The sequence below is a fragment of the Zerene cesonia genome, chromosome 4 (assembly GCF_012273895.1).
Source record: "Zerene cesonia ecotype Mississippi chromosome 4, Zerene_cesonia_1.1, whole genome shotgun sequence".
In the NCBI taxonomy this organism is placed as follows: Eukaryota; Metazoa; Arthropoda; class Insecta; order Lepidoptera; family Pieridae; genus Zerene; species Zerene cesonia.
Genome location: NC_052105.1, coordinates 3,514,034 through 3,528,724, shown reverse-complemented (window position 1 = coordinate 3,528,724; position 14,691 = coordinate 3,514,034). Strand labels below are relative to the sequence as shown.

The window sequence follows — 14,691 nt, the reverse complement described above, 5'->3', positions numbered from 1 at the left end:
CAGATTCGAAATTCAAATGTAATATTTTTTTATAATTAAGTGTAACAGTATTTATGGCCAGACTAAGTATATAATGCAAAGGTAAGTAAACCAATTATTTCGCCTGGCTGTCCCATAGATTTCTATATTGGATTATCGGTCTCTCTTATCGAAATGACCCCTTACAATGAACGCTTAAGTCTATCTACCTCTTAGATGTATATAAAATCAATTAACATAATGTTGAAAAAATAATACTAATATATAATCATGTACAAAACTATTCTTGCATATTTCGATGAACCCGATTTCGAATAAAACTTATCGATTTTATACTAATTGCTATATTTATCGTGTAATAGAAAGTTTTTTTTTAAGAAAACTGTCGTCATTATTGCATAACAATATTAACATAATATTACACGTGAGAAGGAAATACTACTTGTAAGATTTATAATAAAGAATACGGCTGTTTAACAGGGTTTCAACTTCCTTGGCTTCCTAGCATGACCTCATACTCACGCCCTCATTTTTAGTTTAACTTCATACAATACAATGCATAATTTCTATTTATTTTACTATGATAGCGCATGGTATCATGATACAAATGTAAATTATACACGTCTGTTTATTATTTAAGTACTAACACTCTTTAAAATGGAATAAAAAGTAGTATTATATAATACGTGTTTCGACCTGAAAACCTTTCATTAAATGAAAAGGGAATCCAATTAATTTTATTGAAATTCAAATACGTACAGTATTTTTCATTTTTTATCATAAGAAGATATGGTACATCCCGTTAAATTTAATGTAAGTATAAAATATAGAACATTTAATTTGCACAAAATTGTGTAATAACTTTATCACATCCTTCAATTTTCATTAAATTAAAAACAACCTTCTGTGCAACGATATAATCACCAAAATCGAATACATAGATCTCGCGTAACGACAAAAATATGTTGGCCTTTACATATTACGAGTTATTTCGGTGATACGGTTCAACATAAAGTAGGTCAGTAGCATGTGGTTAAACTCTCATCAACGCATTACGACACCACATGTGAATAATTAAATAATCGTCTTCCCTATTAAGACTAAATTTAAATAAAGTTTTATCATGAAATATTCTTGTATTAAACTGACCACAATAAATATGTAGATTAAATGTCTTTATAAAAAAAAAACAGCATTTGCCCTAGGCTCGCAAGCGTCAAATTTGTTTTTCTTTACAGCTAACTTAAAGTTAATTGGGAAGGATTTACTTATTATATTATCATAATCATACCGACAACACATATTTGAATATTAATGTAAGTATAAGGCTTTCAAAATATGAAAAAAATATATTGTATACAACTATAATGAATTCAATTTTCAGCTACAATTAAACCACTGCCATACCTCTGCACTGCACTAATTTAAATTGGCAAAGGTCAATAGGGTATAATATGTGTAATGATATTTGACGAAGATTCATTGAACATTAACAATTTGAGCAAATGGACTGTAATTTAAAAAAATATATTAAATTAATTGCAACATTTATTATGTATATAATAAGTATACTTAGCCTTAAATTAACAAGTTTGAAGAAGAATTTTTATCTTATTAAGCTTTCTTGGAATATTAAATACAATACCAACTTTTATATAAGTAAAAAATTTCATAATAATCATGTGCAACCCAAAAGTAGAACAATTAATTTAACAGTAAATATTTTAGAAATGATAAATTATAGGATAAGTTAAATTATTATTTTCTACAATAAATGTCACCAACATTTCTGGGGGAGGTACCACTCCCAATTTCTCAAATGGGACCAAAAAACATCAACTTTGTATTAAACGCAACAAGAATGAAGTCAAGTCAAAATAGTAGTTCTCAATTCAATTGCATTTTTATTTTACCTTGGATCTATTAACTGGGTGAACCAATTTTGGTGATTCTTTAATTAATTTAAAGCTCATGCCTACCCTGTGCTCCCATTAAAATTTAGTCTAGTTCTGAGAAATTGAAGATACTGTTGTTGTTTGTTAAAAATAATTATATAAAGCATTATTCCTATTAAATCCAATAAAGTACACAAGACCTCAATCCCAATATATGTTACTTATTTAAAATCATCAATTGATGAAAAAAAAATATGTGGGGTTTTAAAATTTTCACATACAAGTAAAGTAAAGTAATTTTATTAATTATAAAGTCAATAATTTTCATTTAAAGTTACATAAAACATATTTGATTTCGTCATAAAACTGTTCATTTCTACGTTTAGCTTTATAATCCGGTGTTTTTAATTTATAGCACAACAGGCGTATGAAGATATCACATTTCCTCAACACCTGGCTATCTTATCTATGATAACTAGAAGATGGATAAGCCTTGTTAATATAGATTAATACAGATCAAGGGTGCATTCAGATTTTTGTTCAGTTTAGGGTTCTGAAGTAAAATTACTAACAGATAAACAGTTAATCAAATGTTATATAGAAAGTACTTATTGCGACATTTTATCTATTCTTAAGCTCAAAAGTTGATAATTGTGATCAGTGATTAAACAGAATAAGCACCTTTTCATTGTCTGTTGTATGACGGGATGTGGTTAAACAATGTTTTAAGGCAATTGTGTATAAAAGCTCGATCATAAATAATTTAACTTCTTATATTTTATTTTGGTAAAATATTGTCAGGGTGGAAATAGGCATATTTTATCTGGGATCACACAGAGAAGCTAAATTGGGAACATAACCTAAAATAGTATTATAATGTACACCAAGCTTATTGTTTATATTTGAGCTTGAATTTGTATGATAATGAGTATCTTCTTGTAGACTTTTTAATGTTCATATATAAATAAATAAACTTAATATGACATAATATTGCAACTGGTAGAAAACATATTGCCCGAATTATACTTCATATCTTGGATTAACTCGGGCCATCACCATCCATTAAGCCATGGTAAGCACAAATTACATTTTCAATTATAAACTCTAACTCAAAAATTTACTTGTTTTACTAGACTTCTTTGAAAAACAAATTAGAATTATAAACAACTAAAAACTGTGAGTACAACATAGTGTGCTCTGAGGCTTTTAAAACTAATCTTATAATGTAGAAATTGTTAAGTGCATGCTAATTAAAGCAAATCATTATTGAATTAGACATATTTTCTCTGTTAACACCATATTTAATGTGATAGTGCCCAATTATTTTTCTCAGTTTATAGGTGGTTAAAATTTGAGAAGTAATAATGTTACAAGTGATTAAAATATTAAAGTATAAAATATTATGTTGCTAAATTGATAACCTCGAAAAGATAGTAGGTATTTTAATTGACATTTTTAAAGTTAAAGGCCATAGTATTATCTTTTACATTTAATGATAAAAATGGAAAGCAGACACAAAAGTAAAATATATAGTATCTTTATTCAGGCAATGCATCTAATATGAATTACTACTGTCGCTGACCTATTACTAACAAAAGAAAAACCAGTATTTTAATAGGAATATTTACCAAGTTTTCCTAATGGTCAAGAAACTTTTCTGGGGCCTCTTTCCACTTGCATCCGATATGACTGAGAAACGGTCACTAAAGCTCCTTTTAACGTCCGGCAAGTTTTTGAGAAACTTCTCGCCTGATGCCCTAAAGGATCTGCGTACACTTAAAGAAGGCTTTCGTAATTCAACGTCACTGTGTCCACTCACTTCAGAATTAGAGTCCTTGGCCAAAGTTACTCGCTTTTCACTTTTCTTCTTAGTCGTAACGTTGTTGGTTTCCGTCACATCACATTCAACAGATTCACGATTTTTGCCATAACCGTTATCTCGCTCTCTAAAACTTTGCACTAAGCACAGCATAATTTCATCGGGAATGTCCTTCATTGATAGGGTGCTATTTTATCGAAAATCATTTGATCATCTTCGAGAGCAGATACTCTTTAGAAACAACACAATTTATAACTTTAAGAAGTCACATAATAGTAATTCATCTTTGAAGAAGTAAGGCGGTAACGGAACTTGAAATCCAATTGGTCACAAACAATTCACTAGTTCAGACGCGCTATTATTTTTGGTGATTTCAAAATAGTTTCCTAGCTAATTCACATTCACCGCCAAAAACATTATAAATCGATAACACGAATTGATAAATGTTATTTACAGTATAGTTTGACGTTTCGTATCGTTCGATAACATGAAAAATATAATGGAAAGTCTACACGTGTTCGCTGAACGTACAGCCGCTCGATTCCAAACAGCTGTTGACGAATACTGAACAACTAACAAGAGCGCGGAATCGCGGATAGTCACGGAGCCGGTTCGTTTACGTCTGCCGGTTGCCCCCGCCCTGCTCTGGGACAAGATTTGGTGTACGATGCAATTCGTGATACAATGATAATGTAATACATTATATGTTTGTTAATGTATTTTTTAACCTTTAAAATACGAAAAATAAATAACGACCCTATGGTCACACAAAATTAAAAAGACAATAATGAATAGTCTTTAAAGTCCCGTCCTTTTAAGGATAATTTATAATTTTTTAAGTAGGTGTCGGACCCAAATTTTTTATATGTCAGTGCATTCATAACAAGCTAAACGTGCCTAGTATAAGAAGTAATTACATTAGTTTAATTGCAATTATTACATTAATTGGATTTATTGAGCGTCTTTTAGCGTTAATATAATGAAACCCAATAAATATATTTTATATGAACACACCATGAAAATGTGAGGTCTGTTTTTCAAAAAGCTTTATGCAATCAACTTTCTCAAAATCAATCAAGCGTTTTAAAAATGAAACACGACAGTTTCGTGCAATCACAACACGATCAATAACTATGGAAAAGAAGGAATATAACAGTGGGATCTCCAGGGTAACCAGGAACCCTGGTAATGCAAACATTGCAACGCTTCATATGTTATCGGTACCATCTACGAGTATTTCTATTAATAGAAGCTACGACTTTGAAAATATACTGTTAAACGTTTGAAAATTGCAATACACTGTTTGCATTGCAATATTATGAAATAAATATAATATATTAAAAAATATGGAAAATGTCAAAAGCGTGTCATATAAACATAATTAATTTCTAATATTACCCACACAAGAAGTAAAGCACAATATTGGAAAATTATATTTTCAAAGTTTATGATATATAGATTATACTTCTATAATCTTGGTCGATTTTTTATATACAAAAATAATTGCACGTAACAGAATATTTTCAAAGATGTAAACAGTTAATGTTTGTTTACACTTAATAGTAACATCTGATGCATCAAATTTCTTCCTTGTACAAGATCATACATCAAACGATGCGAAATAGTTCGATTCCAGGAAGCTAAATAACCTGTCAACTTTGCGCCAAAATAACATCATACACTTACAAGAACACGTTCAGTCATCGCTTGTATCGTTAGATGATTCAAACTGTAATAGCTGGAAAAAATTACGCACTTATGTCTATTTTTACTCTAAACTATTGCGCACAAAATATCCACCCAAAAGTTGTTGACAGGTACCTTCAAGACAATTTTTTTTTTTAGTTAGACTTGTTAGCCACCTAAGTGAGAACTTTGTTAGCCACCTGAGTTGAAAAACTTGAGAGAGCCACCACACAGTGTAGCACTTTCTGAAAGGTGTAAAAAAGAATGTTGTGTGTTCTAATCTCCGACATAAATTTATAAATATAGTATAAATAAAGAAGCGACATAAAGGATAACGTTACGGTATAAAATTCGCGCGCTTTTCGCTTGACGTAGCAATGGCTGGCTACGTCGTGTAAGTTTATAAACATCTTTAGACGTCGTTTAGATATATTATATCAACGAACGTTGTTAAATGAACTATCAACTGTTTGTTTGTCATCGACATAAATTTTGGCGCTACTCCCGCTGGAGCGAACATTAAAATTTATTCGGGTTACATGCGAAACTGCGCCGATTAATACCGGGCAAAGGCCTCGTAAACACTTGTAACCTAATTTGCTAATTGAGATGGATATTCGAGTGTAGGGACGCGGCGAAAATGATTGTATGAAAATATTAAGTTTCAACCTCATTCACGCCTATAGTCCCCACAGTTGTCTTTCCGCACGTACGTACTTAGTTCACTCGTTTAATAAAATAAATTAATCCATCCATTTCGTGTCAAGTTTCAATCTAATGCAAACTTGATGTACTATCTCTTGATATCAATATATTAATTTAAACCATAAAGAACACCGTACATCTTAGTCGAGCATTTCAATTCTAACATTTGAATAACGTCCTGATATTGTAGTATGTCGCCTTAAGATTGTATACCTCTTCTTCCTTACTCTTCCCAGTCCTTCCCTTTATTCCTCTCGTCAATCCTGTCTTATTCCCTTTCCAAAGTCGGTAATCTATTTAGGGAGGCGTAAAGTCTACAATAGTCCTTACGCCTTTTCAAATGTTATTGCGCTTGCCGTCGGTAGGCGAACCACAAGCTTTAATGCCGACGATGACATAAAAAAAAAATAATTATAATATAAAATTTCAGAAACATGTAACTTGGAAAAAATTTTCATACGGTCTGCGTTATTTTTGGAAGCAGTAAGAAGTAAATAATCATTAATCATGAAATATTGAATAAAACAAATAATAAAACCAATTTTATGAACAAATCATGCAATCGTGCGCTAGATAAGAGTACATTAATTATTATTTTAACATTATAACGTATTTATTGTTACACATTTATGCAATATAATTAAATAGATTACAAAATATGCTTTTAATAATTCTAAAGCTGAGAAAAAAAATTATGCTATTATTCCTAGAGTTTTTATAAATAATTTTGCTTCTATATCAAACAATTAAATAATTACTACCATATGTTTGTTTGTCATGTGTGACTGTTTTTTATCACATTAATTTTTTTATTATATATATTTCTCACTTTTCAAAAAAGATGAAATTATTTAAATGGAGTATTTCTCTCATTACAAATTTGTTCTGTATACATTGGTTACTCGTTAATTTTTGATATAAACGTCTACACTGGTAACACCGACGCTGCCGTTATCTATTTTATACTCCTTGGTACGAGCTTAACCATGACTGGTCATGGTTCATACAGGTTTATGTCGCATTTTCTCCTTGAAATTGAAATAAATTCGAAAAGTATTTACGGGAGCTTGATTAAGGAGTAATAAAGTCAAAAAAAAAAAATATGTTACCCTTATTCGAATTACATGCATATTCCCTTCACATTATCAACATCGTCGATTGACGCTTCGTTGGATTCGGGACTATATTTACATGTGACATAAGAAGTTCAATTTAGGTAAATATTTATTTGAAATTAAATTTCAGTTCCATAGTGTTACAGCATCATTATTTTGTTTATGTTAAAAGTTTTAATTAGACATCCTAGTATATATTACCAATCTGTGATAAAACCAACCGAAGTACCACATTGACAATATTGTATTATCTGTGACCATACTCTCCATGTGTTCAGCGCGAACTGGCATCCTATTTTTATTTAAAAATTAGGATTGATTGATTAAGAATTCTTATTAGAAACGCTCTGAAGAAGGTATAATTGCATCCAGCTACTTAAACTCAAGGTAAATATTTGTACTTGACATTTTTAAATAGCCCCATATTAGCCATTAAATATTATAAAAAAAAGTCCGATATTTTTTAGGGATAATTTTTGCAGCAGAGCTAGGGATAATAAAGGTTTAAATTTTAAATCATAAGACGTCTATTTCTAAATCCATTGGTTCTAAATCACTTATATGTCATGTCTATTGTCAAATTACCTTAAATTTTGAACAGTGTGATTTTAGAATCTAAATAAAAATAACGATATGTAATTAGCGCTCAAGTACTAACGGTACCATTGTGAACAAGATGACAGTATTGCAGATTAATTTTTAGTTGAAATTATATGGTGTATGTATATCGTTTCTATCCATTGATGTGCCCTACCTTATTTGTATTGCGTATATACAATAAAATAAGTGTTCAACGGGACTCTTCGTTTGCCATTTATGTTCTAAGTTTTTTACGATGAATAAAAGTCGGAACTCAAGGTTCTTGAATGTTTTGAGTTTTTATGTTCCATACCGATCCGTTTGGAAGCTGCACCGCACGTCATTGATTGATTGATCACAGCCCAGTGTCGCATTAATAGTGAGGCAGTAAAGAGGTTTGCTTACAAAGTTATATACAATGTTATTTGGCTAAAAGTAGTTATTATTCGTTACATAATAATTCATAATGGAGGTCATTTTTTTGCCATGCAAGTGTCAGGTACAAATCAGAATTATCAATATTTATCTTAAAACAGTGTGATAGTGTTTATTTGTTTTCGAAATTTCGTATTCGAAATTGGAAGGTGATAACAGATAACGTGAAGAGTTTACAATTTAATGGACGTTAGAGCATCATTCAGAATTAAGGTATTGCATAATTTCATGGACGACTAGTTATTTAGCTCTTTGTAATTAGTAACATACGATACGACACGAATATTTGTGTCTACTTCAGAACGGTGTACATTTAGGTCATATGTAACAAAATAGACATGAAAGCATTTAATAATAAATTAACAGGATATGCTTGGATTTTGACACTATAATGGACGTTGTTCCGACTACCTTTTTTTTTTTTTTTTTTTTTTTATGTCATAGCGGGCAGCTGAGCTGGTGGTTCGCCTGATGGTAAGCGATCACCACCGCCCATGAACATTCGCAAAGGTAGTACCTCCGTGAATGCGCTGCCCGCTTTTATGGGGTAAGGGAAAAGGAAAGGATTAACGACTGGAAAGAAGGAATGGACTAGGACGGGTGAGGAAAAGGAAACGGGCCTCCGGCTCCCCCACTCACCGTACGAAACACAGTGGCATGCCACTATTTCACGTCGGTTTTCTGTGGGGGTGTGGTACTTCCCCGGTGCGAGCTGGCCCAATTCGTGCCGAAGCGTGCTCGACTCCCACAAATTCAAATATAACTATTTCCATGGTTCGTTCGGAAGTTTATTGTTCAAGTTACTTATCTATAAACCCAAAATAATAAATTTATATCACATTGTTTTGGTGTAAAAGTTATAATTCATTTAAAAATACGAGATAAACCAAATAGGCAACGTGATATGAAGAACCTACTTACATACTTCCTGATTATTAATGATTAAAAACAAAGAGGTTAAACGTAAACCAACAATATATCATAAACAAAAATTACCGTCTACGCCAACTTTCTGGCGATATACTCGTTCTGCTTTTGAGCCAGGCTTTTCGTATAGTTGCTATGGGAAGGCTTTCTCGACGTAACAACCATTTCAATCCAGTCCGGGGTAGGGGACAAGTTGATTCTATAAACACATCACTGTCCATTTTTTACTAACAGAACACCATGATTATCTAACAGAATCGTTCCGAAAAACACCAAATATTGATAAAAATAATCAATATGACAGAACGTTAGAACTTTTCCGTACTATGGAAATATGAACGTATTCAAGTAAAGTTACATTTTCTTTAGTTAGTAATTACTTCATGTATCACGATCAAAACGCCGCATAGTCGGCATAACACTAGCGTTATTATTTCTTTCTTATCGCGCGCATTCGTTTCTTATTTGCTTTGAGATATACGAGCGAATAAATAAGGATCCGTGTGTTCTACCTAAAACTCTAAGTACTACATTCCTGCAAATAATAAAACAACTGTTTCAGATAACCTTATAACAGCGGGCGTTATCATGATTTTTTACGTAACGGACACGTTATATCCCAGTGCATAGTAGTAGCCTCATATCACTAGGCACAACAATTATTATTTAGAGTAAAATTGTTCTCTTTGCCTTTTCTTATTAATTAGCTAATTATTTATCGTACATCGCGTTAGTTATATAATATTTCAACAGGATGTATTTATATTATTTGTTGTGTCTATTATCACTACATAGTATAAAATATTAAAAGTCACTTTCTCTGTCCCAATGTCTCTATGCATGATTAAACCTTAAAAGCTGCGCAACAATTTGATGGGGTTTTTTTAATAGAGTGATTCTGGAGGAAGGTTTATATGTATACATCTATTAAACTACTCCGAATTTAAGGCGTGCGAAGCCGCGGGCAAATGCTAATATACTTATATAGGATTTTCTTATTTTGCATCAGAAATAAATAACTAATAAAGTATGGCCGCATAGGTACGAATTTCATTTTAGAAATTATAGGAATGTATTTTAAGGCTTACTTACATGTACACTTCTATTTGCATGTCATTATGATAAAAATTTATTATCTTAAAAAAGCATTCAAATTTAATCACAATATAGCCGGGCTGTATCAAAGTTTAATGAAAACAAATGATAATTTGTTAAAACAAAAACACTTGAACAATAATATATAACATGATTTCAATAAGGTACAAATTCTGAGTTCGTAAATGAGATTTTATTCTGTATTCAGTAGCACAAAGCACAAAACCAATTTGTGTCTTGTTGTAATATGTAGTCATGGGATATTTATTGCTCATCAACATCCTACTAATATTATAAATGCGCAAGTTTGTAAGGATGTGTGTGTGTTTGTTACTCTTTCACGCAAAAACTACTGAACCGATTGCAATGAAATTTGGTACGTAGATAGCTGGACAACCGGAATAACACATAGGCAACTTTTATCCCGATATTTCTACAGGATACCGACTAACGCGGGTGAAACTGCGGAGCGCAGCTAGTATGACATAAAGTATTAATCAATTATTTTCTAAAAAAAATACATCGACAATCCTGGGGAGGGAGATACCACTCGAGATTCTAAAATGAGGCCAAATGACAATTCTTTCCTATCACAACCAAAACGAATCACGAATAACGGTTGAAAACCCTAGGAGTTATAATTAAATCAACAAAAAAAAAAACTGTGTGATTTGAAAACCTTCGTTTTTGGAAACGTCGCGGTTGGATAGAATGGGTTATTGTTATATAAAAATCCACTGTCTATCGCATGCAATCCTTAGGTGGTCCCCAAAGTACGCTAGTACAAAACATGAATAATTAATATCACTATTCGCATTCTAGTCATACGGCCACCATTGTATTATTCAAGTCGGGAAGACAAAAAAAATTCCGTTAATAACCGAATATATTATGACTCGTAAAACCTCCAATATTATAATAATAATATATTACTTCGCTCACTCACAAAGTGTTCTGAGCATTTTGTATTTATTATTGAACTAGCTAATGCCCGCGGCTTTGCACGCGTTAATTCGGTGTAGTTTCTCTATCTATTAAAATCGAATCCATCGTCGCTGCGGAGATCCGCCATCGAGCATAATCATTTTGTATATTTCTCATCATAACTCGGAAACTAACTGTATAGTTGTAATAATTTAAAGAGGTATATAAAGAGGTTTATGAAACATAATTAACCTTGATTATAGAGTCATTTATTTTAATATAGATTAATACCATCATACGAATATCATCAACTCAAAATTACACTCCTTTTTTAACTAATGAATTTTAACTAAAAACGGTTTTTGTGGCTTAACTATAATAGACATTTGTCCTCGCGCAATAATATGTACTTTGATTCTGTAGTACATTATTTTTCGTATCATCAATAGATTTAGCAGCGCACACCAATAACCAATTTTTTTAGGCATGTTTTTCATATCTTGGGATACATTTACCCCCGTTGTGCTCGTTCCTGTGGGGATTTCGGGAATATTTATACATATATACCTTCCTCTTGAATCACTCTATCTTTTAAATAAAACCGCGTCAAAATCAATCAAATCAGACAGACAGACGCGGCCGGGCGCTCAATCCTATCCTACTAATATTTTAAATGCGAAAGTTTGCAAGGATGTGTGTGTGTTTGTTTGTTTGTTACTCTTTCACACAGAAACTGCTGAACAGATTGCAATGAAATATTTGTACGTAGACAGCTGGATAACTGTACTAAAGTATTTAACAAATATATTGTTCATTTCTTGCGTGTCGGCTTACATATTTTTTTTTTGTTACGTCAATAGGATATATATAATACATTCTCCTTATAGATGTTTTAGCTATATGTAACCGTTATTTATAATGAGTTTTGTCTTAATTCCCGCTCATTGTTTTTCTTACTATTGGTATAAAAAACCTTACACTTAAATAAATAGTTTTCACCGATATAGGTAATATAATATAGATAGATAAATAGAACAATGATGATATATTTTTTCCTATCTATTTCTATCAAATGCCAGGCTCTAATGATGTAAACCGTTGTGTAATTGTGATAGTTCGATTGTAACATAGGATAATGACCCCGACCCCATCTTCTTGAGCCAAAGGAGGTTAACTCTGAAATCAAGTCAATCCAATTCCATAATATTCGTCAGTCATCGTATCAGTATATCTTTCAAAATTTCTCACCCAAAACTTATTTATTCGCATAGAATATATGCATTGGACGTTATTCCATAGACAAGCAAATATCAACAGGTGTTATATGCCCAATAATACCAGCGTGTTGACATTCTGGTATTATCTATAAAATTAATGCCGATAGTACAGTACTGGCTAGACGCAATTAGTTTGTAGTCGCTCACAAAGAAAGGGTGGGAGGGTTGGAACAAAGCCAGAGAATTCATACGACACTGTATTGTTTCAGTACTGTACATCTTAACGGGAGAACTATTTCATCAATGGATTCAATGCATCCTTTGACAGGTCTTTCCATTGTTAATATTATGACGTTGATAACCGGTCTATAAATTGTAGAATTAAAAAAATCTATCAAGTGCGAGTTCGACTCGCGACATTTTTTTTTAAGTGCGAGTTCGACTCGCGACATTTTTTTTTTAGCGCGAAGTTTCTCGTAAAAATAGGCTAAGGCAACTTTGAAAAAATTTGTACCCATCCAATTTATGACCGTGACAACCGTAGCTTAACCTTGATTTTTAATTATTTATTTATTACCGGCTACAGAAATATAAAATAATCTATAAACTACAACTGTTGATCTCTATGATAGTGTATCATACCTCATGTATACATGAGTGATATTCATGAGATACAACCAGGAGGCAGACAGACTGTGAAATTCCTAGTAATAGTCCGCTTTTACCATTTGGCTACGGAACCCTAAAAAGAAATGTTTTACTTTGATACAGTCAATCATTTTATATGATCATGTATAAAACTCATCGAATATTGCAAATTGCAATCAAAAATTAAATGCGACCTAGTATAGTATCATGTTACGAGCTGTAGCAGTCAAACATCCATACATCCTTTCATCCATCCCTCCCATACTTAAACTTTGCATTTATAATATTAGTAGAATCCTACTAATCCTATTAATATTATAAATGCGAAAGTTTGTAAGGATGTATATGTTGCTCTTTCACGCAAAAACTATTGAACCAATTGCAATGCAATTTGGTACGTAGATAACTGGACAAATGGAATAAAATATAGGCAATTTTGTATCCTGATATTCCTACGGGATACGAACTTACGTGGGTGAAACCGGGGGGCGCAGCTAGTCTAATATAATATTGGTAGGTACGGCCAATGAATAATGACTTTATTGTTGTCAACATCTAAAGAATAGATCATAAATTATTTCTAGAAAATGAAATCGTTTAACACGCATTTATTATTTAGCGATAAGTGTCCAATAACATTTGTTAGCAAAATTTTATTGCGATCGTGTTACCTCTACTAAAACGATATGCATTAAATTATAATTTCACTTGCCTTGATTTGATATGTCCGTAAAGTAGCTTATCATGCACGGAATTCTGGTATTAACGCACCAATACATAAGACTTAAGATTGATAAATAAGCGTCGGAAACACAATACACGTTTGTCTGAGTTATGGCGGGTTTTTCTATCCTTGGTTGTCTAATATCGTATTAAACAACCATTTAAAAAATCTAATTGCAGACTTTTGGCCATCATATTATGTCAAAAAATTGTTTGTTTTGTTTTTTTTAGCCACTATTAATGTTTCTTATTTTTAAAGCAGTACAAAGGAAAGAAAGAACAAAAATTCGATCGTAAATATATTACAAAACTGTCTTTTGTTGTTTTCCATTAATGGTACAATAAAATTTATTATTAAGTATTAAATTTTTCTAGTATAGTATAATGTTATCTGTTTACTACTCCGCTCCTCTTTCTCTTCCTAATCTACTTTACGTCTCAATAAAAGCAACATAAAATAATTTTTCAAGTAGTCCATGAGTATATGTTAAACTGTGTGTTAGTAATAATGCAAACAAAACTACAGTCTATAAGACTCTACGCTGGTAGTGCAAATAACTTACTGTCCCGGGTAAACAGTGGAGGGTACCCGCAGATGGTGGCGGCGCGGTCGGTCGGCGTCGCTACCGTCGCTGGCCTCCTCGAGGCCGTGCGAGCTACCGGACCCACCAGCCGACCTGAGGAATACATGTATTAACTACGGTTGCTTACTGTTGCCTGTGTTTGCTGGCTTCAATAACGTTATTTACTTAGATATCATGTGTATTCTGTTCACGTAAGTATCATTGGGTTTGTTTCTTTTTTTTAATGTTAGACAACTCATCATAAGATCTGTTTAGACAGAATAATATACAGACAGAATATGAAATAATATATATTGAATTTATTGCTATTGGGATATGGGTAAAATGGTCGAAATGTTCAAACGTGTACATACTTAGTTT

The 14,691-nt window shown here is 32.0% G+C and overlaps 1 protein-coding gene across 3 annotated transcripts in view; it reads right to left on the bottom strand.

Moving 5' to 3' along the window:
* LOC119839592 (membrane-anchored lipid-binding protein LAM4-like) overlaps positions 1-14,691 on the bottom strand; it is a 54,084-nt gene that overhangs the window by 32,153 nt on the left and 7,240 nt on the right. For 2 of the 3 annotated variants that reach the window (XM_038365957.1, XM_038365959.1), the window contains one exon: positions 14,311-14,424. In XM_038365957.1, coding sequence (XP_038221885.1) covers positions 14,311-14,424 — 114 coding nt within the window. Of the gene's footprint in view, positions 1-3,502; positions 4,311-14,310; positions 14,425-14,691 lie in introns of those variants that run through there. The other variant, XM_038365958.1, reaches the window with a different exon arrangement.